This window comes from Vipera ursinii (assembly GCF_947247035.1).
Source record: "Vipera ursinii genome assembly, chromosome: W".
Classification (NCBI taxonomy): domain Eukaryota; kingdom Metazoa; phylum Chordata; class Lepidosauria; order Squamata; family Viperidae; genus Vipera; species Vipera ursinii.
Genome location: NC_139522.1, coordinates 28,630,815 through 28,655,534, shown reverse-complemented (window position 1 = coordinate 28,655,534; position 24,720 = coordinate 28,630,815). Strand labels below are relative to the sequence as shown.

The 24,720-nt window shown below is 45.0% G+C and overlaps 1 protein-coding gene across 2 annotated transcripts in view; it reads right to left on the bottom strand.

The window, feature by feature from the left end:
* Nucleotides 1–6,377: 6,377 nt before the first annotated feature.
* The window catches only part of LOC310648309 (eukaryotic translation initiation factor 1b), a 33,562-nt gene continuing 15,219 nt past the window's right edge, over nt 6,378–24,720 (bottom strand). Inside the window, exons 3-5 of one of the 2 annotated variants that reach the window (XR_014494058.1) lie at nt 10,936–11,037; nt 9,210–9,318; nt 6,724–6,736 (exon numbers count right to left, since the gene is read on the bottom strand). Coding sequence is in view for 1 of the 2 variants with exons in the window: in XM_083376076.1 (XP_083232202.1) it covers nt 6,690–6,734; nt 10,936–11,037 (147 nt within the window). In the remaining variant the exon portion in view is untranslated. Of the gene's footprint in view, nt 6,737–9,209; nt 9,319–10,935; nt 11,038–24,720 lie in introns of both variants that reach the window. The other variant, XM_083376076.1, reaches the window with a different exon arrangement.

Below are 24,720 nucleotides of genomic sequence, written 5' to 3'. Positions count from 1 at the left end.
GACCATGGGGAGCAATCTCCATGGACTTCGTAACGGACTTGACGCTGTCCTCAGGGTTTACCACCGTCCTAGTGGTGGTTGACATGTTAACCAAAATGGCACACTTTATTCCGCGTCATGGGCTGCCAACGGCCCGGACGACTGCCCGGTTGTTCCTGCAGCACGTCTTCCGTCTCCACGCCTTGCCAGACAGGGTAGTGTCAGATCGCGGTGTGCAATTCACGGCACAATTTTGGAAAAGCCTGATGGCCGCGTTGGAGGTGAAGGTGTGCTTGTCATCGGTACACCATCCCGAGACCGATGGGGGGACGGAGAAGGTAATCAGCATTCTGGAGCAGTACCTGCGCTATTTCATGAACCAACAGCAGGACAACTGGGCCGATTACCTCTCCCTAGCGGAGTTTGCCTTTAACAACTCCCAACACACCTCCACCCAGACCACCCCGTTCTATGCCAACGTGGGGTACCATCCGTGGCTCTTCCCTCTGGCTCCCTCAGATTCCCTGGTTCCCGAGACCCAGGACTTCCTGTCAGAGTTGCATGCAGTCCAACAATTGGTACGTCGCCAATTGATCTGGGCCAAGGAGGACTATAAACGGTTCGCTGACCGCTCCTGACGGGTGCCACCGCTGGCGGTCGGAGATCGAGTGTGGTTATCCACGAGGTATCTCCCAACCGACCGACCAGTAAAGAAACTGGATCATCGATACGTCGGCCCATTCCTGATCGAAGCGGTCATCAACCCTGTGGCCTACCGGTTGACCCTGCCGCGCTCCATGCGGATCCACCCAGTCTTCCACCGATCCCTGCTGGTCCCCAAAGCCCCTTCGTGTTCCCTCCAATGCCCGATGGTTCCTGCTCCACTGCCTACACCCGACCAGGATGGCTCAGCAGAGTATGAGGTGGCCAGTATTCGAGAGTCCCGTTGGCTTAAGGGGCGTTTTCAATATTTGGTTGAGTGGAGGGGGTACGGGCCTGAGGACCTCTCCTGGGTCGACACTTCCGCAGTTCGTGCCCCCGACCTCGTGCGGGCATTTCACGAACATTTCCCATCTCGACCGCATCCCAACTGTCAGACCTGGGGGAACGGCCCTGCGGTGGGGGATAGTGTTGTGGCCCCGACCCCCGTGCCTGTCCTAACCCAGGAAGAGGACTCTGAGGATGATGGGGAGGAACTGGCAAGGCCTCCCTCTCCGGGGCCCTCCTCTGGCAAGGCCTCCCTCTCCGGGGCCCTCCTCTCTGGCAAGGCCTCCATCTCCATCTGGAGGCCGAGAGGAACAGCTGGGGAGCAGCCAGGTTGGGAGGGTGCTCGAACAGCTGCAGCAGTCTAGCGAAGATGAGTCATGGCTAGACCCTTGAGAAAGACGCAGGGCCAAGCGTCTGCAGCAACGTAGGTTGGGTAGGAGGGCCAGGGAGTAGCTGAGTCATTGAGCCACACCCCATAAGGTATAAAGGGGGTGTGGCTGCTCTCAGAACTTTGTGACGAACAATAGTTTAAACAACTTCTGGTCACATCTTTGGAACTCTACTTCGTGTTTGAAACCCTGGTCTGCATTCTTGGCAACGCTTCTGTACATCTGCTACTGGACTGTTTACTTGGACGTTATCTCATTCCAGCTGAAGTTTGAGGTAACGAGACTATTTTGCTGCCAAGGCCTTATCAGAAGGCAATTAACTAAAGTCTGTAGAATTAACTCTTGCTAGTCTTGTCTGTTTGTACTCTGGGAGGGGGGAACAGAACATAGACGCTGGTGTGCAGCTAACCATTCTCCTGTCAGGTTAGAGGGCTTCCCCCGGATTGAATGGAAGCGCTGTCATTCCATCATAATCGGGGAACCCCTCTTTTTTTGTCACCTCTCCAGGTGACTTTAGACCCATTTAGGGTCCCCTGGCAGGATGAAATCAGCTGTGGTGTGCGGAGCTCCGCAATCACCAGCTGTCCACTACGGCGCAAAAACTGGAAGTCTCGTCCCTAGTCCTTCTTTTCATTGAACTAGACATACCCAATTCTAGCAACCGTTCTTTATATGTTTTAGCCTCCAGTCCCCTGATCATTTTTGTTGCTCTTCTCTGTACTCTTCCTAGAGTCTCAACATCTTTTTTACATTGTGGTGACCAAAAGTAGATGCATATATATTTGAATATAAAATGAGCTGAATGTGCAAATCACAGCTACAGAAGGTTATGTCAATCTGTGCAAGATGCCACACCTGTAATGAAGAACCTACTGATTTACTCCTGACTCTGGTTACACAAGAGTCCTGAAAATCAAACACCTGAAGACATCCATAAGGCTCCTGATACAACTCTGTGTTATTCACACTTTTTTTTCTGCTGTCTTTGACTGCAGCTATGTATATGTAATTCAATAACCTAGAAAATGAAATCCCAAACTATTTTTAGTCAGTTTTCCAGAAATTGTGGGGTCCTTGGTGCTCTCTGAGTTCGGTGGTTTTCTGGCAGATTTCAAAATAAGTTACTCTCTTAAAATTGAGGGGGAAAGTACATGTAGTCCTCAATTTCCGACTGCAATTGAGAGTAAATTTCTGTTGCAAAGCAAGGCAGTTTTTATGTGACTCGTGCCTAATTTTACAACTTTTTCCCACGGTTGTTAAATGAATCACCACTGTTATCATGTGGTCATTAAGCATGTCTGGCTTCTCCCATTGACTCTGCTTGTCAGAAACCAGCTGCGAATGTTGCAAATGGCGATCACATGACCCTGGGATGCTGCACCCATCGTAAAGACATGCCATTTGCCAAGCACCTGAATTTTGATCATGTGATTGTGGGGCTGCTTTGACAGTTGTGTGAGGACTGGTCATAATCCACTTTTTCAGTACCATTATAACTGAATGGTTGCTAAACAAATGGTTGTAAGTCGAGGCTACTTGTGTAGGAATAAAAATACTGATAAGTCCTTGAATTATGACCAATTCAGCCCAAAATTTTTGTTCCTAAGTGAGACATTAGTTAATTGTCTTATTTTGCCCATTTCTTAATTTTGTTAGTTTTTTACCATTTTAGAACTTTTCTTTCCTCAACTGTCAAGTGAATTGGTGTAGTTGTTGATTTCGCAGCTGAGATTTGAGCTACAGATTGAATCTGTACCTCGGTTCTTGGCTACGGTGAAATGCAGGCCGAGGGGCACTGTGCGCATCAATCCGGAGCTCCATTCTCTGCTGCAGAGGCATTTCCTGAAGGCCTCAGATGGCAAAAAGCAGGCCGGGGGGGACCGCAAAAGTGGGCCGGCGATGTGAGGCAGGTGTTGATTTATGGGAGGCCTGGCTGCAACAGTAGCGGGTGTGGGGTGCAAGGGGCAGCTCCACACCCCCACACCCCCGCCCTAGCTTTTTAGGCATGCGCCTCGCCCCAAAACTAGGGCTTATTTTGGGGGTTGGTCTCACTTTTGGGGAAACACAGTAAACACACACATACATATGTGTGTATTATGTATGTGTGTGTGTGTGTGTGTGTGTGTGTGTGTATATAATTTGCCCTTCCTCATGCACAGAATATAAAATGAGCTGAATGTGCAAATCACAGCTGCAGAAAGTTATGTCAATCTGTGCAAAAGTTGGCACAGCTGTAATGAAGAACCTGATTTAAGTTGTGGAAATAGATCAATTATCTCAGTTGAGCATTTTAATCCTCAGGAGTGCAGAAAGAAATCACCTCCTGTCACAACTGGGCAGGTAAGCTTAGAGTGAATTTTGAGAAATGCCATTTAAAGTGGTTGTATTCTTTTAGTACCATTTTAAAAATGGTATTTTACCATATCACCGAAAGGATGTTTCGGGGTACGTGCAGATTTTTTAGACTACCTTAGGTTTGAGATACTAAATGCACATAGGAACATTGATTGGAAAAGATAAAATAGTGGGTAATTTCTTAAAACTGATACAAGATTTGTAACTCAGGATTGAGCTGAGAGTGGTGATTTTCTTGCTGAGGTTCCAGGACATCGTCAATGCTAGAAGGGAGCGAGGGAGGAGTCGGAGTCATCCTTGGTGTTGAGTTTGGTGGTTCTCTTGCAGATGTTTCATGACCCAACTAGGGAAGATCATCAGTGCTTGTTGGTAATGAATTCTCTGTCAGAAAACCACTGAGCTGAGAGAGCACCAAGGACCCCACAATTTCTGGAAAACTGACTCAAAAATAGTTTGGGATTTCATTTTCTAGTTTATTGAATTATATATACATAAGGAGTCAAAGACAGCAGAAAAAAAAGTGTGAATAACACAGAGTTGTATCAGGAGTCTTATGGATGTCTTCAGGTGTTTGCTTTTCAAGACTCTTTCCTTGTGTAACCAGAGTCAGGAGTAAATCAGTAGGTTCTTCATTACAGCTGTGCCATCTTTTGCACAGATTGACATAACTTTCTGCAGCTGTGATTTGCACATTCAGCTCATTTTATATTCTGTGCATGAGGAAGGGCAAATTACATACACATATTCATATACACACACACATATACATGAATGTGTGTATATAAAATTTGCCCTTCCTCATACACAGAATATAAAATGAGCTGATACACACACAGACAGAAAATGATGTCATCAAGACAAAAGTAAAGGTTTCCCTGGGTTGACATTTTCAGCTCGTATGCACATATAGTCAGATATATTTAAAGATGAGGTTGGCTGTATGAAAAGCAGCAGTGAGCAAGAGACATGGATCAAATAGAGGTCTGAGGAAAGGCAAAAAAATGCAGTGTGAACTTTTGTAGTTGCTTTTCACCATTAACAAGGCTGAAATAATTTTTATTTTTGTATAAAAGCTGTAATGCAGCCAGCTTGAATATTGAATGTTTTGGTGGGCAAATCATGGGTGTTCCGTTGCACCTTTGTAAAAAAAGGAAAAAAAAAGAAAACACTTATATTTGTCCCAGCAATTGCCATTCATCAACACAGACTCCCAGGGATTAAAACAAGTGTTTGTGTGTCTATGCATACGACCCTCCCCTTTCCACAGAAAAGGATTGCCTGCCTGATCCTGCAGTGGAGTGTGTGTGTGTGAGAGAGAATACCACTGCCTGCCACCGCAGCCCCCCCCAGCACCTCCAGAGGCCCCAATCCTGGGCTGAGCGTCTGGCTGCTGCTGCCACCCCGCCTGCCACTGCCACCAGATCCATGGCTCGGTAGAGGCCCACCCCTTGGAGCCCTGATTGGCTGCTGGGAGGCGTGGCTGCTTGTCCCTTGGGGTGAATCACTGGACTACAATGATCCCTCTGCGAATCACCCGCGACAGGGAAGATGGAGGTAGAGGGCTGGGGGTCCATCAGCGTCAGAGAAACGCCGGTAGAGGTCCAGCTGACTCTGAATGCTGTCAATTGGCTGTGGCTGGAGGGCCAGGGTGAAGGGGGCACAAACATGTGCAGAGGTAAAAAGTCCTAGACCAACAAGTTAATTACATAGAGGCTGATGGAATATGATACGCCATGTTTCCCTGAAAGTTAGGCCTACCCCAAATATAAGCCCTAGTTTTGGGGCAAGGCACACACCTAAAAATAAAGCTAGGGTGGGGGTGTGGAGCTGCCCCACGCGCCAGGTACCCACTTACCTTGTAGCCAGGCCCCTCCTCACCAGCCCATTTCTTCTGCGGCATCTTCTGCAGCCAGTCCTGCATTTCTCAGTCACAGGCCTTTCCACAAGGCCTCTACAGCCAAGAACTGAGCTATGGATTGAATCCATAGCTCGGTTCTGCAAGACCTCTGCAGCTGAGGACTGAGCTATGGATTGAATCAGGCCGGAATGCAGCTGCAGAATGAAGCTGTTCCTTCGGCCCCAGAAGAAGTGGACTGGCTGGGCGGGGCTGTCGGTGCCGAAGGTAAGACATCCCCCCAAAATAAGACCTGGTGCTTCTTTTGGAGGCAAAAAGAAGACCCTTATTTTGACACATGGTAGCAGATCAAGATTTCAATTTGGAATATATTTTTCCTTTTGAATCATTAGACACCTTTTCAATTAGATCATTCATCCATTGGTCATCAAGTATGCAAGCCTTCATGCAACTCCATGTACAGATTGCAGAACTGCTGTTCTGTACTTATAATGGGATATTTTGTGAAGCCTCACATCAAAAAGGTTTGAGTTCTTGCACACCCTATCTGGGAATGGATTTCATATCAAGCCTCAACAATGGCAGAATTTCTTGGGTATTAGCTGGATTTTACCAAATATAATTCTCATAGAAGCAAGGAATTAGTTGTTTCAATTTCACTGAACCTCTGACTGCTAAATAATCTTGAAAACTTAGCCAATTTAGCTGTACTAAATGCTGAGTATTAGCTTTTGAAGTTTGACCTGGTCTGCTATGTAGTTAAAACACTGTTTATATGCTTAAATTGGCTAAACTATATAAAGCACTCTACACACGAATGGCAAGAGTTTATTTAAGCTGCAACACACATGGTTTTAATACACTTAAATCAGATAAAAATACACTGAAGTATCAGCAGTAGAACATTTCCATTGGAAATGTGTTAAAATTCTTAAGCATTTCTTGTTACCATCTTACTGCAGTTTTCTTATGTGTTTCTAGTCTATACCCCACATGTTTTGTATAATCATGCAAAAGCAAATCAGATTTTGAATGGGAAGTCCATTTACTACAAAGGATCATATTACACAGAGCCAACTTGGTAGAACAAAACCTGTAGAGTTCTTCAGGTAAGTACACATAATTCAGAAGCCATGAACTTTCAGTTGTTCCTCCTTAACAATGCCAACCTGCAGAAAATATACAAACATCAGTAAGCCCTTGGCAGTTAGGACCAGAAATGTGAACACAAAAATAAATCCACATACTAATCGAAGTACAATTGCTGAGCAGGGATGTAATGCCAGCTAAGACTGGTGCAAAATTATCTATAGCAACAGTTTTCAGTTTACAAGTCAAGCTAGAAAATCCTCAAATGTTTCTAAAATCTTAACTGTTCAAATATATGGTATCAATTGTACTATTAAGAAAACAAAAGTGTTTGAGTCAAGTTGGTTACACTTTTCCACTCAGCCCTATAATTCAGCTCTTTATCAATTTAGAGAAAACAATAGAGCTCACATTGTTGACCTGGAATCAGAGGAAAGCATTGGAAGCATAAATTGTGAATATGTGCAAGTGGCCCTGCTATCTTTGGGTACTTGCAGAGTCATGGGTCATGGAAGGTCAGCAAGGAAAACACCCAATGTCCCAAGTAACCTGAGAACATGTAGTGTCTTTAGGGAAACACCCAAAAGGAACATTTTTAGCTACTTCTGCTGTCTCCTTTCTTATCTATGGTGAGCCAGCCTTTCTGGGTGAAGTCTTCATCTTATGTGTCCCAGCTTTGCTGGGTGGATTAATTATGTAATCAAAAAGAATAAATACAAGGATTTCTTGTCATTTGGGGCTTCTCTCTTTTAGAGGGGCCTGTCTTTGTTCAGCTGAATAAAAACGTAAAGCTTAAAGGCAACTTCTGGTTTCCTATATTTCTTTATCAAGCAACACCTCAGATCCTGCACAACATTTTTGGCAAGCCAGGCTTCCAGGAGAGGTGCTTGGTCCTAGGGAGGCTCAGGAAAGGGGAAGGCACCAAGCACGCTCCGGGATTTTCTGGAGGTGCCCCCCTTCTTGACTCTTCACTGTGTTTTTTTAAACAGGAACCAGTTTTCTATTTGGTTGCCTTCTACTTGGTTCCTGCATACTCAGGAGGGCTGAAGATAAGGTAAGACACACCATTATCTTATTGTACAGGCTTGCCTCTGTGTTTGTGTGTGTGTAAAAGTGTGCTTGCTCCCCTGAGTCATATCCCACCGTTGACCAGAGTTGGGCGGAAGGGTTGGCCTTAGCTGCACCTAGAAACCCCCCCCCAATGTTTGGGGGTGTTTAGAAAGCAAGGGGGGCAACCTTATACTCTCATGCTCCAACGGGTTGTTAGTGTTGAACTGTGCAAGTGGTGTGAGTGACTTAGACACATGGGCTCAGCCCAAGGCAAGCCTGTTAGAATGAATTAAAAGAAGGAATGTGCCCTCAGCCCCCTTGAGTGTGTCATAAGGAACTTTGGTAAGCCTAAAACCTGTCGGGATATGAAAATTGAAACTCTAAGTACAATGTCTTCTGGCACCAGGACATGCCCACTGTTTGGCCCACAGGGGGATCCATAGATTTAGGAGTTTTTGAAACCATGGGCGACTATGCTCAAAGAGGCATGGATAAGGATCAGCAAGCTTACTATGCACTTTTTTGGACCTTACAAAAGAATAAGCAGGTGCTTAAAGACTGTGGGTTGTGGTGACCTTCCATGGCACCAACTTTTCCTGCTTTAGCTTCTGCTGCACCAACCTATAAGGGGATCTACTCCCTCACAGGGTAGGTAGTTACTGGAAGGGGGGACACTAGTAAGGTCCTGGTTCATACCCATCTGACCTTTATGCATGGAAGGACCAATTAGTTTCTTATACTGAAACCCCACACAAATATTCTGAATTGGTTCTGTCCATTATTCGAACTCGTAACACTAACTGGGCAGACCTCCAAGCCATGCTGGATGTCTTTTTAACAACAGAAGAGGCGCGTCTGGTAGGGAATGCTGCTAAAGTTAGCTGAAGAAAGGAAGGTCGTTTGTTCCAAAACTGACCCTAAATGGGTCATTGATACTTATGAAAGCAGAAGCTATAGATATTTAAAAGGTTTCTGAGACATTATCGTCACTGCATAGCAGACTGCCCTCCCTAAACAGAAAAAAGGGCAAAATTTATAATGTTTATCAGTTGCCAGCTGAAAGCCCCAGTGACTTCCTTTAGCGCCTCTACCAAGCCTGGTGAACATGCACTTTATTGGGCAGACCGCCCCAGATATTAAGTGCAAATTACAGAAGATGGAGGGGGCTTCAGCTGACAGTAGAAAAATTGTTGGAAGGAGCTTATAAAGCCTATGTAAAATGACCAGAAGTGACAGCCAGGGGGGCTAAAAAGGATGAAAAACACAGCAGTATTGCTGGCTCAAGCACTGCAACGGGCTCCCCTAGTGGGAGGAGGAGGAAGTGGGATTCATGGAAGAGGACGGCGAGGAGTGGTAGGCCCCCCTCAAAAGAGAAATGGGACAATGTCACCCAGATTCCAGGCACCCCCAGACCACCCACTGCAGTCTTTTGCCCTAAGACAGGACCAGTGTTGTATATGTAAGAAATTTGGCCACTGGAGCAGGGAATGTCCTTTACGTTCCCTTCCTGTCCTATAGGGTGCTGTTCCACAACTGCGCTTCAGATATTAGGGGGGTGAGGGGCTGGGGGGCCTTTGTCTCCCTGCCCATATGGATGATTCATCCTCTGCACCCCTGGTAAAATTCAAACAATACCCACGTTCAGTATTAAATAAGCCCCTTGGAAACCCTTCCTCACAAATGTTCCAGGCCATTGGAGCCAGTGGCCAATCTATGTCAGCTGCTATACTCAACCCTTTGAAATGCTCTATGGGTGATACTCACCTTATTCATCAATTTCTTTACCTTCCAGACTGCCCTATGCCCCTTTTAGGCTGTGATTAGCTTGCTAAGTTACAAGCAATCATCTTTGCTCTAATGGTTAAGCTCTTGTATCAGGCCACCACAGGCTCAAAGAACCCTTTGCATGGACCAAGAATTGCCAGGTGGCATTTGATAACATTAACTGTTCACCTTGTGTCAGAAAGCAAAGGGGTAGCTGCTGGAGTCTTTACTCATAACCTTGGTACTTGATCTCGCCCAGTAGCCTATTTCGCCAAACAACTTGATCCTGTTGCTCAAGGATGGCCAGCATGCCTTCCGCTGCAGCGGCTGCTGTTCTCCTTTTGGAGGCTGCTGAACAATTAACTTTTAGTCCTCCTATCACAGTGGAAACACCTCATTCCATCCAGGACTTGTTAGCATCCAAGGGGGGCCATTGGCTTACAGCCTCTCGTCTGGAGCAGTATCAGATTGTACTCCTTGACAACCCACAAGTTCATATCAAGCGCATTGGCAAGTTCAATCCAGCAACCTTTCTTCCCCAACTGGAACAGGATGGTGATCATGATTGTGTGCAAACTATTACTGAAGTGTTTACTGGCCAGCCAGATTTAACTGACCAGCCGCTACAGTACGCGGACAGGGACCTGTATACAGACGGCAGCAGTTTATGGGTCAGGGAGAAAGGCTAGCTGGCTATGCTGTGGTCACATTGGATCAGGTAGTGGAAGCAGCAGCTTTCCCTGCAGGTACCTCAGCTCAGAAAGCTGAGCTCATTGCCTTGACAAGGCCCTTGGAATTGTCAAGACGGTGCAGTTGTTAATATATTTACACAGTAAATTTGCTTTTAGTGTTATACATGTACATGGGGCCTTGTGGAAGGAGCGTGGTTTGCTCACCACTCAAGGCACCCCTGTTAAATATGGACAGGACATTTTAAGGCTGCTGGATGCTGTTTTGTTCCCGCACAAGGTGACTGTCATGCATGTGAGGGCCCATGGTAACGATGATACTAAACATGGAAAGGGAAATGCCTTGGCTGACCGCACCACAAAGTCTGCTGCTTCAGGTGCCCTGTTGGTATGTTGGTGCACTTGTACCTTCACATTTGCCTGTGCCGGCTCTGACATATACTTCGTAGGATAGGCACAGAGTTTACAAACTGGATGCTGTTTATCATGGACATTGGCTGGAGAAGGACGGGAAATACCTTCTCCCAGGACATGAATTATGGGCCCTCTTATGAAAATTGCATGCCAGCACTCATTGGGGTTACAAGGCCATGGCTGAATTTCTTATAAATCCTGCACAACATTTGGCAGAGTGACTCATTAAATTCTATTTTGTTAACATGTTCAGGCCCTAAAGTGTACTAATGATTTCCAAGTATTTGTTTAACCTAAATGAGCTGCTATGTGCATTTTAATAATTGAGTCAGCTGTCTGAATTGCTAGACTTGTTGAAACTCACCTCTAAGAGGAACTGGCAAATGTTCTTCCTCTGGTCACCCTGCAACTGGATCACCTCCCCGTATTCAGGATGCTCAATCACAGTACCATTACAGGCAAATTTCTGTAGAGAAACATTGCTTTTTAACATTTTATTGAATTATAGAATAAAATACAAAGCAAATAGGAGGACACAATGGGGAGGAGAAAGGGAAAAGAAAGTGAGGGAGAGGGGGAAAAGAAAAAAAAGACACTGACTTCCGACTTCCTCTGTTGCATTAGAATAAAGCATTAACATCGAGCCACAACTTTTTACTTTTTCACAATAGTATAAACTGGCCATTTCTGTAACAACAAATCAATCTAATCAGTGAAACCCAAAATCAAAGTTTCATTTTTTTCCACCTCAATCACAAAGTCCAGAAGCAGTCTCCATGTAGAAACAAAAGTACTTGTATTCTTTTCTTTAATCAAAACAGTCAATTTAGCCATCTCTGCCAGCTCCATCTACTTCTGTAGCCATTCGTCCATAGTGGGAATCGAAATGTCCATTTTTGTGCATACAGTAATCTTGCTGCCATCAACATATACAGGATCAAAGTTCCAATTTTTTTTCCAAGTCTTTTCCCATTAGACCCAAAAGAAAACATTCTCATTTTATATTTATTTTTACTTTAAGGATTTTCTGTATCAAAATGTGAATCCTTCTCCAATATTTCTTTGCTTTAGCACATGTCCACCATAAATGGTAAAACATTTCCAGCATTCATTTGAAATACCTTTATACATTCTAGACAGCTTGTCTGGTGTTAAATACCAGCGATACATCATCTTATAGAAATTTTATTTTAAACTGTAGTTCAATGTAAATTTTAAACTTTTCATCCACATATTCTCCCATTGTTCCAGCATCACATTATAACCATTGCTATATTCAGTGGCAACCAACTGTTTTTCAGATGCTTGAAGCTATTCCATTACACCAGAGGTGTCAAGCACACAGGCCCACAACACTCCCAACCGAGGCCTGGTTTAGTTAAAATGGGTCATATTTAAGAAAATAAAATAAAAATACAACAAAACATAGACATTACATTTTAAAACTAAATAACAATAAATTTAGTCACTAATCACCAAAACTGTGGGTTCATGACTTACAAAGAGTGCTACACAAGCTCACTGCCACAGTTTAATTGCAACAGCAAAGAATGCTTGGCATTGCTGCGAACTTGTGCCTTTTCCTCAGATGGCAGGCAGGCAGGCAGGCAGCCTTGCACTGGTAGGTAGCCGACCTACTCCAAACCTCAGAGCCTCCAGTGTATTAAGGAGCACCTCTCTGCAAAACAGGTTACACTGATTTCTCTCCTCCCTTCAAAAGAAGTTGAATTAATCTGTTGAGTTTCAGACTGCACAAGGTCCATGCTCATGGTTAACTTCATAATTTTTTTCAATTTTTCAATTAATAGTAATTGATTAATTTCAGAATACATACAGAAGAAAAAGAATATACAGAGAAAAAAGAAAAAGGGGCCCCTCAACTGAAGTTGAGTGGGGAGGGGGGGCAATCTTCACAACCTAATTTTAGAACCTAATTCCAAGCAAAAACCACTAGATAACCAATCATATAATGAGGTGGGGAATAAAAGAAAAAGAAAAAAGAAAAACATAATGAAGTAGAGAGTGATGGGAAGGATGGAAATCCCAGTTACAAAGTAGGAGATATCAGAAACATACCTAAAGGACTCAACTGCCTGTATACTAAAGCTCAAAGTTGAGGGAACAAATAGGGTGAACTTGAAGTAGACATGAAGTTAGATATGATATAGTTGCCATTACTGAAACTTGGCAGGATAAAGCTCATGACTGGAACGTACTGATGGAAGGATATATACTCACAACTAAAGCCCTTATAAGAATGTCAAGGTTCTGACTGACGAGCCCAACCAAGCAAACACCTTTGAGACATTCCGATCTCTTAATATAAAACTTTATTGAGTACATCATTTCCACACTAATGAAAGCAAAACCAGCTGTGGCAAAACCCCACCCAAGCCCAACATAGTGAAAGCATAGAATTCTCTCTCCTCCCTCTGGATCAGGTCACAATGCCCAATTAAATGCAGCAATATTGTTAAGAGAAAGTACCTCCTGGTCTGGCCAGACACCTGGTAAACATCCTTGGTTCCCATGGTCTGCTTCCTTAAATCTTTAAAGTCTGCATTCCAATCCAACTCCCTCCCCCAAGTTCGTTGGCAACCTAAGAAGCTGTAATTGTTGCAGCAGGAAAAAAAAACGTGCTTTGAAGCTTAACACAGAACACTGACATCCCCTAAACTCTGTTGAAGATATTACCTAGCCTGGTAACAAAATGTTCAAAAACCAACCCACAAGCTCAGAGAACGAACCTTCACCCTCAGGATACAAACTATTCAAACTATTCAAAAGAAACAGACCTAACAAAAGAGGAGGTGCATTATACAGTGCATTCAGGAAGTATTCAGACCCCCTTGACTTTTGACAATTTTGTTATGCTGCAGCCTGATTCTACAATTGTTGAAATTCATTTTTTCTCATTAATCTACACTCAGTACCTAATAATAATAATAATAATAATAATAATAATAATAATAATAATAATAATAATAATAATAATAATAATAATAATAATAAGTTGGAAGGGACCTTGGAGGTCATCTAGTCCAACCCCCTGCTAAGGCAGGAAACCCTATACCATTTCAGACAAATGGCTGTCCAGTCTCTTCTTAAAAACTTCCAGTGTTGGAGCATTCACCACTTCTGGAGGCAGGTTGTTCCACTGGTTAGTTGTTCTAACTGTCAGGAAGTTTCTCCTTAGTTCTAGGTTGCTTCTCTCCTTGACTAGTTTCCATCCATTGCTTCTTGTCCTGCTTTCAGGTGCTTTGGAAAATAGCTTGGCTCCCTCTTCTTTGTGGCAGCCCCTGAGATATTGGAACACTGCTATCATGTCACCCCTCACCCTTCTCTTCGTTAAACTACACATACCCAATTCCAGCAACCGTTCCCTATATGTTTTAGCCTCCAGTCCCCCAATCATCTTTGTTGCTCTTCTCTGTACCCTTTCTAGAGTCTCGACATCTTTTTTACATCGTGGTGACCAAAACTGGATGCAGTATTCCAGGTGTGGCCTTACCAAGGCATTGTAAAGTGGTATTAGTACTTCACGTGATCTTGATTCTATCCCTCTGTTAATGCAGCCTAGCACTGTGTTGGCTTTTTTGGCAGCTGCAGCACACTGCTGGCTCATATTTAAGTGATTGTCCACTAGGACTCCGAGATCTCTCTCACAGTTACTACTATCGAGCAAGGTACCACCTATACTATACCTGTGCATTTGATTTTTCCTGCCTAAATGTAGAACCTTACTTTTTTCACAATTGAATTTCATTTTGTTAGATAGTGCCCAGTGTTCGAGTCTGTCCAGATCCTCCTGTATCTTAAGCCTATCTTCTGGAGTATTGGCTATTCTTGCCAGCTTGGTGTCATCTGCAAATTTGATGAGTTCCCCATCTATCTCCTCATCCAAATCGTTGATGAAGATGTTGAAGAGCACTGGGCCCAGAACAGAGCCCTGGGGCACCCCACTACACACTTCCTTCCATATAGATGCAGTTCCATTGAGGACCACACGCTGAGTACGGTCTGTCAGCCAGCTACGAATCCATCTGGTGGTGATGCTATCTAACCCATATTTTTCTATCTTATCAAGTAGTAGGTTGTGATCTACTTTATCAAATGCCTTACTGAAGTCCAAGTAAATTATATCTACAGCATTCCTCTGGTCCACTAGTTTTGTCATTTGGTCAAAGAATGCAATAAGGTTTGTCTGGCATGATCTGTTTTTGACAAACCCATGTTGGCTTTTAGTGATAACTTTGTTCGCATCAAGGTGTTCACTGATTTGTTGTTTGATTATCTTTTCCAGAATCTTCCCAGGTATTGAGGTCAGGCTGATAGGTCTGTAGTTTCCTGGATCTATTTTTTTCCCTTTTTTGAATATGGGAATTACATCAGCTCTCTTCCAGTCCTCTGGTAGTTCCCCAGTGCTCCAGGATCTTTGAAAAATATAGTTCAGTGGTTCTGAGATCACGTCTGCCAGTTCCTTGAGAACCTTGGGGTGTAATCCATCTGGTCCTGGTGATTTGAACTCGTCTAGGCTTAACTTGTGTTTCTATTCTGTTTTTTATGGCACTGGTTTTGGTAGGTTGGACTGTTTTTTCCCTTTGTGTAAAGATGATGCAAAAAACGAGTTAAATAGTTCTGCTTTCTCCCTGTTGCTTGTCACCTTCTTGCCACTTTCCCCCACTAATGGACCAATCATTTCCTTAACTTTTTTCTTGTTTCTTATATGTTGAAAGAAGCTTTTTTTGTTATTTTTGGCTTTGGTCGCAAGCCTTAGTTCATTTTGAGCCTAAGCTTCCCTCACTTCATCTTTGCAGGCACGGGCTGTTTGCTGATATTCTGACTTAGTTATGTGCCCCTCTTTCCACTTCTTATACTTGTCCTTTTTATCTTTCAGTTTATCAGAGAGTTCTTTATGCAGCCATGCTGGTTTCTTTTGAAAGCTGTTATTTTGCTTCTTTGTTGGTATTGTGCTAGAGTGGGCCTTTATTATCTCACTTTTCAAAATTTCCCAAGCTTCTTGAGTTGTTTTTCCCTTTAGGATTCGCATCCATGGAATTCTTCCCAAGGTCTCTCTAAGTTTATTGAAATTAGCTCTTTTAAAGTCCAAGACTCTAGTTTGGCTGTATTCTATTGCTTGTGCTTCCATAATGTTGAATTCCAATATTGCATGATCACTTCCCCCCAAGGTTCCTGTGGCTTTGACACTTTCTATCATTTCATCTCATAATGACAAAGTGAAAACAGAATTTTAGAAATGTCTGTAAATTTATAAAAAAGAAAAAACTGAAATACAGATAGTCCCCAAGGTACGGGCCTAATAGAGCCTGCCCATTAGGTTCATAATTGTCAAATGAATCAGACTCAATATTACAACATTTTAAAATCAAACTCATTAATTGAATCAAATGGGTCAATAAATGAACGTAGATTTGACTTATTATTTCCTCCTGAACTAAGACTTTTCCTGCTGCTGCAAGCTGTTTCCAGCCTCAAATCAGCTGTTTCAGGTTTTAGGAAGTACAGTATTGTAAATTGCCTCCCAAGCAGGCAGCAGGCTTTTTTTTTTTAAAAAAAAACCATTTGTTGCTAGGCAGCTCCAGCTTCTTCAGGGTGGGGGGTGGAGGACTTTCCAAATTGCAGTTACCACTAAAGTAAGTAGCTTTAGCTTTAAGCATCTCCTGGCAGGCATAAAGAGGGAGATGGGGGAGGAGTTTATAGAACTGTCAGCTTGCAACAGTAACAGAGATGGAAGGGACCTTGAGGTCATCTAGTCCAGGACTTTTCAACCCATTGTACCACTTTTAGGATATGGAAATATCAGAGTACCACCAGTCGCCTGGCAAGGTGTCAAAAACTTGACGCAAAAAAAGGAAAAAGGTAATAAAAGTACAGGTAGTCCTTGACTTACAAGAGTTTGCTTAGTGACTGTTCAAAGTTACAACGGCACTGAAAAGTGACTTATGACCATTTTTCACTCTTATGACTGTTTCAGCATTCCCAGGGTCATGTGATTTACATTCAGATGCTTGGCAACTGATTCATATTTATGATGGCTGCAGTGTCTCAGGGTCATGTGATCCCCTTTTTCAACCTTTTGACAAGCAAAGTCAATGGGGAAACCAGATTCACTTAACCTTTTATATCAGGGGTATCAAACTCAATTTCATTGAGGGCCACATTAGAATAGAATAGAACTTTATTACGGTCATAGACCAGCAATAGACGTTGCTTTTTACAATATATTTAAAAATAGTACTGACATTAATAATAAATAATAACATCCCTGTTACGAAAATACATGTTCTCAAAATGTTAGGGTCACTCCCTAGTTTACGTGAGTGGGAAGCCGATAAGTTTGTGAGTAAATATAATGTTCCAAAAATTGTTAGAGATATCTCCAAAAAATTGGCACAAGTTAACTATAATTCTGTAACCAATTTTTTTCTTGGGGACATTGCAGCAGCACAGAATTTTGCCACTGCATGCGTGGTTGTTGTTGTTAGCTGCGAAGTCGTGTCCGACTCATCGCGACCCTATGGACGACGTTCCTCCAGGCCTTCCTGTCCTCTATCATCTTCTGGAGTCCATTTAAGCTCACGCCTACTGCTTCAGTGACTCCACTGAGCCACCTCATTCTCTGTCGTCCCCTTCTTCTATTGCCCTCAATCTTTCCCAGCATTAGGCTCTTCTCCAGTGAGTCCTTCCTTCTCATTACATGGCCAAAGTATTGGAGTTTTAGCTTCAGGATCTGGCCTTCTAAAGAGCAGTCAGGGTTGATCTCCTCTAGGACTGACGGGTTTGATCGCCTTGCAGTCCAAGGGACTCGCAGGAGTCTTCTCCAGCACCATAGTTCAAAGGCCTCAATTCTTTAGCGCTCGGCCTTTCTTATGGTCCAGCTTTCACTGCCATACATTGCAACTGGGAAGACCATAGCCTTGACTATACGCACTTTTGTTGACAGGGTGATGTCTCTGCTTTTTAGTGTGCTGTCTAGATTTGCCATGGCTTTCCTCCCGAGGAGCAAGCGTCTTTTAATTTCTTGGCTACAGTCCCCATCTGCAGTGATCTTGGAGCCCAGGAAAATAAAATCTGTCACTACCTCCATTTTCCCCCCATCTATTTGCCAGGAATTGAGAGGACCGGATGCCATGATCTTGGTTTTCTTAATGTTAAGTTTCAACCCAAGTTTTGCACTCTCCTTCACCCGCAACAAGAGGCTCTTTAGTTCCTCTTCACTTTCTGCCATTAGAGTGGTATCATCTGCATATCTTAGGTTGTTGATATTTCTTCCGGCAATCTTAATTCCAACTTTTGATTCCTCTAACCCTGCCTTTCTCATTATGTGCTCTGCATATACGTTAAATAGGCAGGGCGACAGTATACAGCCTTGCCAGACTCCTTTCCCAATTTTGAACCAATCAGTGGTTCTGTGTCCAGTTCTCACTGTTGCTTCTTGGCCCACATATAGGTTTCTCAAGAGACAAATAAGATGGTCTGGTACGCCCATCTCTTTAAGAACTTGCCACAGTTTGTTATGATGCACACAATCAAAGGCTTTAGCATAGTCAACGAAGCAGAAGTAGATGTTTTTCTGGAACTCCCTAGCTTTCTCCATGATCCAGCGTATGTTGGCAATTTGATCTCTAGTTCCTCTGCCTCTTTGAAATCCTGCCTGTACTTCTGGTAGTTCTCGATCCACATACTGCTGGAGTCTAGCTTGTAGGATTTTAAGCATAACTTTACTAGCATGAGAAATGAGTGCAATGGTGCGGTAGTTTGAACATTCTTTGGCACTGCCTTTCTTTGGAATTGGAATGTAAACTGATCTTTTCCAATCCTGTGGCCACTGTTGTATTTTCCAAATTTGCTGACAAATTGAGTGTAGCACTTTTACTGCATCGTCTTTTAAGATTTTGAATAGCTAAGCTGGAATACTGTCACCTCCACTAGCTTTGTTGTTGCTCAGCTTTTCTAAGGCTCACTTCACTTCACATTCTAGGATGTCTGGCTCGAGGTCAGTGACCACCTCACTGTGATTATCAGGGACATTAAGCTCATTCTTGTATAGTTCTTCTGTGTAATTTTGCCACCTCTTCTTAATCTCTTCTGCCTCTGTTAGGTCCTTGCCATTTTGGTCCTTTATCATGCCCATTTTTGCATTAAATGTTCCCTTCATCTCTCCAATTTTCTTGAAAAGATCTCTGGTCCTCTCTATTCTATTGTTTTCTTTTATTTCTTTGCACTGTTCATTTAAGAAGGCATTCTTATCTCTTCTAGCTATTCTCTGGAATTCTGCATTCAATTGGGCGTATCTTTCTTTTTCTCCCTTGCCTTTCGCTTCCCTCCTTTCCTTAGCTATTTGCAAAGCTTCCTCAGACAGCCATTTTGCTTTCTTGCATTTCTTTTTCTTTGGGATGGTTTTGGTTGCTACCTGTTGTACAATGTTGCGAACCTCTCTCCATAGTTCTTCAGGCACTCTGTCTATCAGATCTAATTCCTTAAATCTATTTGTCACCTCTACTGTATATTCAACAGGGATATGATTTAATTCATACCTGAGTGGCCTAGTGCTTTTCCCTACTTTCTTCAGTTTAAGCCTAAACTATGTCCTTCTATTTTCCAGGAGTATTGACTGGGTTTTTTTTTGCAAAAACTAAAATTTTTGATTTATCAAAGTTAAGGACCAACTTGTTCTGTCTGCAATAGCCAAGTGTTACCCTAATTGCTCTCTTCAGTCCTACAGGAGTTTTGTGAAATAATAGCATCGTTGGCATATAGGAGAATCGGGATTTTGTTTTGGGCTAGGTTAGGCAGATGCAGATCAGGGTTTTGCAAGAGATCGATCAGGAGGTTGATATAGAAGTTAAAAAGGGAGGGGGACAGGTTGCAACCCTGCTGTACCCCTTTTTGTATCCTTACTGGGCCGGTTAAAGTCCCTTGAGGATTACACCTCACTTTCAAGGTGGAATTGGCATACAATTTTTGTATGAGGAAAAGGAGGTGTTTATCGATAGTGTATTTTAATTTCTCCCAGAGGGTGTTCCTACATACTGAATTGAAGGCCTGCTTAAAATCAAGGAAGGCCACAAAGAGAGGATATTTTTTTATATATGTATTTTTGTACTAGATGGTGAAGTACCAAGATATGATCCACCGTAGATCGCCCTTCCCCCGAAAACAGCCCACTCGCTCACCCTTCCACCGAAAACAGGCCACTCGTTCGCCCTTCCCCCGAAAACAGGCCGCTTGCTCGCCCTTCCCCCGAAAACAGGCTGCTCAGTCGCTTGCCCTTCCTCCGAAAACAGGCCACTTGCTCGTTCACCCTTCCCCTGAAAAGAGGCTGCTCACTCTGTCTCTCCTCACTGCTTTGCTAAGAAAAAACTCTTCACTTCTTGCTCTTTTTCTCCCTCTCCCGCCAAAACCTACCCCTTTTATACCTTCTCTTCTCTTTGCCCTCCTCCTCTTCTCTTCTGGGTATGCTGGAAGCTCCAATTACCATGTCATCACGTACGCCGATCCTGGGGCTTCTGCCAAGCTCTGCAGCTCCAGCTGATCTCCTCCAGGTCTGTGTGGCGCCGCTTAGCTGGTTCCCTTCCCCGCTACACTTCGCTAGGGGTTGCGTACCACCTGCCAGGTGCTAAAGTACCACTGTTGGTGCGCGTACCACCAGTTGAAAAGCCCTGCTATAGAGCAACAAAAAGAATATCTTAAAATACTTACAGAAGTAATTCTAGCTGTCTACAGTACTGTAGTCCTCAAGCACAGCAAGCAACAGACCTTTCACGCAGCTCCAGGAAAAGAAAAACAAATGGTTGGTGCCGGCTGCAAAAATCACTGGATCTTGTTTGGCCATGTCACCAGGCGCAACCCCCCCCCACACTTCCGGCTTCTCATAGGCCCAAACAGGTCCAGGCAGGTCACAGAGTTAAAATAGCCGCCGTAGCAACCGAGACTGAATTCAAGTCACATGGCTACAGAGGCCTGTTTTTGATTGCATTTTTGAATTTCTAATGTAAGTATCCTTTCTGAATAATGTTTTTGTGAGATCTCGCTAAATAAACACTCATATCAGGGGATTACCTGTATCACATTGGCGTAAGTATTCAGACCCTTTGCTACAACACTTGAAATTTATCTCAGGGGCCTCTCATTTCTCTTGATAGTTGCTGACAAGTTTCTACATCTTGATTGGAGTCCACCTGTGGTAAGTTGAACTGACTGGACATGATTTAGAAAGGCACACACCTTTCTACAAAACGCCTTGCACCTGACAATGCATACTGTATCAGAACAAAATCCATAAGGTCAAAGGAAATGCCTGCAGAGCTCAGAGACAGGATTATTGCAAGGCATAGATCTGGGGAAGGCTACAACAAAATTTCTGCTGCACTGAAGATTCCTAAGAGCACAGTGACCTCCACAATTCTCAAATGGAAGAGGTTTGGCACAACCAGGACTCTTCCAAGAGCTGGTTGGGTCGCCTGATCAAACTGAGCAATCGGGTTAGAAGGGCCTTAGTAAGAGAGGTGACCAAGAAGCCGATGGTAACTCTGACTGAGCTCAAGATCCTGTGTGGAGATGGGACAGAGTTCCAGGAGCACAACTGTCACTGCAGCCCTCCACTGATCTGGGCTTTATGGCAAAGTGGCTAGACAGAAGCCTCTCCTCAGTGCAAAACACATCAAAACCCACTTGGAGCTTGCAAAAAAGCACCTGAAGGACTCTTAGAAAGTAAGGAACAAGATTCTCTGGTCTGATGAAACCAAGATTGAACTGTTTGGCCTCAATTCTAAAAGTTTATCTGGAGGAAAACAGGCACCGCTCAAATATTGTACCCAGGGCTTCCGGTTCTGGATTTTCGGTGCTCCCAGACATGTGAGGGAATCGCTCGTGTCGCCTGGATTTCTTCATCGGGGGGGCCCCTGTAAAGGGGTCAAAACTCGCCCTGGAGGGGCGATGAGCAGGGGAGAGGTCTCTCCAGTCGGCAGTAGAAAGGCAGCGGCCCTCCCTTCGGCTTGGAGCTACTCTCCGAACCGAAGAAGAAAGGATTGGCCACTCCCATGGCCCATCATTTAGCCGTTTCCTGCCGAAGCCAAAAGCACAACAAAGCACTTGAAAACTGGGTGAGAATTGCCTTCTTGTTTTCCTAATTGTCTACTTTCCCTGCCAAAAGCTTCTCGAATTTGCTTCCCCTGCGAGGAGAGAGGGAAGAGATTTCTTTTCCCCACCCTCCTTAAGAGCAACCTTTGTCTACATTGGGAGAGAAAAGAAAAAGCCTTGTATTAAATTATACTGATTTATTGAACTTACTGCCTTTCTACGTTTGGCCCAAAGTTCCTATATTTACAGAAATGGACTATTCTACTTATTAGTCTAAAAAGGGGACAAAAAGAAAGAAAGAAATAAAAAGATACTGTCTGAAAAGGTTTTGAAGTACTTGTTCTGTACCAGCCTGCTACCGGCCCTGCAGAAAAGGCAGGGACAACCCCTTTTTCAAGAAGGCAAGAGGCTGGAATTACGCCTGCCAATTTATTACTACAAAAACAAATGGAACAAGACAAATCAAGAAACAGGAGCTTTAAGAAACATGAACTATCCGAGCGGTTGCCTTCAGCAAACCAGCCCTCCCAGACATTCCCCTTATATAGAGTTCAGGGCGTGGCTTCTCTCTGCCTCCTTCCAAGAAGCCCCATTGCCTTCCTCTGTTTACTCCTAATTGACTGCCTCCTGCGTCGGGCGTCCTTGAACAGGGCCAGCTGTGGGTCATCTTCATCCACGCTGTCAGGCTCACACAGCTGGGTCTCCGTGGTAACCAAGTGGGAGGGGCCTGGCTGAGGGCTCTCATCAGTAAGATCTTCAACCCCCTCAGCAAGGTCTTCAACACCCCCCTCCTCCTCCTCTGAGTCGTCCAACCCAACTGCCGAACCCACAGGCTGACCCTGAATCACAACACTATCCCGCACCGCAGGGCCTTCCCCCGGGTCTGCCGATCCGGATGCGGTCGGGATGGAAATTGTTCATGAAAAGCGGTCACCAACGCAGGGGCATGAACGGCGGTCGCGTCTTCCCAGGTGAAGTCCTCTGGTCCGTAACCTTTCCATTCAATCAGGTACTGGAAACGACCTTTCAGCCAACGGGAATCCCTGATGCTGGCGACCTCGTACTCGGGGGTGCTGCCTCCATCACGAGGTCCTGATGGGGGAGGTTCCGCTCGGCAGAGTGGACAGGCCGGTTGCTCGGGGACCAACAGAGACCGATGAAAGACTGGGTGCACGCGCAGGGAACGTGGCAGAGTTAAGCGATAGGCGACCGGATTGATGACAGCCTCGACTGGGAACGGTCCTAAATATCGGTGATCTAACTTTCTCACCGGCCGTGTTGACGGTAGGTTCCTGGTGGACAACCAGACCCGATCTCCCACCGATAGTGGAGGCGTATCCCGTCTTGACCAATCAGCAAACCTTTTGTAATCGGCCTTGGCCTTCTCTAACTGACGTCGCACCAATCGATGGATCGCCTGTAACTCTGCCATGAAGTCGTTCGCTGCCGGCTCCGGTGAGTCCACAGGAAAAAGGGGGAAAAACCGGGGGGTGATATCCCACATTGGCCAAGAACGGTGTCATCTGTGTGGAGGTGTGCTGCGAATTGTTAAATGTAAACTCAGCTATGGCCAGATAGTCCACCCAATTGTTTTGCTGCAGATTGACGTAGCAGCGCAGATATTGTTCCAGGATACCAATGACCTTCTCGGTTCCCCCGTCAGTTTGAGGATGATGCGCGGACGAGAGGCAAATCTTGATATCCAACGCATGCATCAACTCCTGCCAGAAGGGGGCTGTAAACTGGGCCCCCCTATCAGAGACGACTCTATCAGGGAGGCCGTGCAGCCGAAACACCTGCTGAATGAACATACGACTAGTGGTGCGGGCTGACGGTAAGCCGCAACAGGGGATGAAGTGCGCCATCTTGGTCAGCATGTCCACCACCACATACACTGTCGTAAAACCAGAGGATGGGGGTAAATCCGTCAGAAAGTCCATGGACACAGCCCCCCAGGGTCTTTTGGGTGTCGGCAAAGGCTGCAGTAATCCAGGCGGGGTCCCTGTCACTGACTTGGCCTGCCTGCATGGGATGCAGGAGGTAACATAGGACTGGACGTCGTGTCGGACTCGGGGCCACCAGAAGGTACGGGAGACCAGGTTCAGGGTCTTGAACAGGCCAAAATGCCCCGCCGCCGGGTTATCGTGACACTGGCTGAAGATGAGTCCCCTGAGTGGCCCTCCCGGAATGTAGAGCCGGTCACGATAATACAAGAGTCCATCCGTGACCGTCCAAGGAGAATCTGGCCCCACCTCCTCCTTCCGCTGAGCCACCCACACCTCCTGCTGCTGTGCCTCCTGGATCCGAGCCCGTATATCAACCGGCTCCCGCACCGCAAACAAGACTCGACGGGGATCACTGTCCTGGGCAGAAGCTTGTCTTCCACTCGGGAATATTCGGGCTTCCTGGACAGAGCATCTGCTGTTTGATTGTGCCCGCTAGGTATGTACCGAACCCGGAAGTCAAAACTCGCAAAGAAAAGAGACCACCGGATCTGGCGTTGGTTCAAATTCCGAGCGGTCTGCAGGCTTTCCAAATTCTTATGGTCTGTCCAGACCTCGATTTGATGCCGCGCTCCCTCCAGATGATGCCTCCAGGCCTCGAACGCCGCTTTGATGGCCAGCAGCTCCTTCTCCCAGATTGTATAATTGCGCTCCAAAGGGTTCAGTTTTTGTGAATGGTACGCGCAAGGGAAGAGGGTACCGCTGGGCGTCGTTGCCTGGAGTAACACCGCCCCAATGGCAATGTCGGAGGCGTCCGCCTCCACAACAAACGGCCATTGCGGGTCAGGATGCTTCAAGATGGGCTCCTTCATGAAGGCTTCCTTCAAAGTCTGGAAAGCCTGTTGTTCTGGAGCGTTCCACTGGAACTGAGTCTTCTTCTGCAGGAGCCGGGTGAGGGGGGCTGTCAAGGCAGCAAACCCAGGGATGAAAGTTCGGTAATAGTTGGCGAACCCAAGAAGTCGCTGAACATCCTTCATGCGATGCAGGGGTTGCCAACTCTGCAAAGACTCAACCTTACTCGGCTCCATGGCGATGCCCTCAGG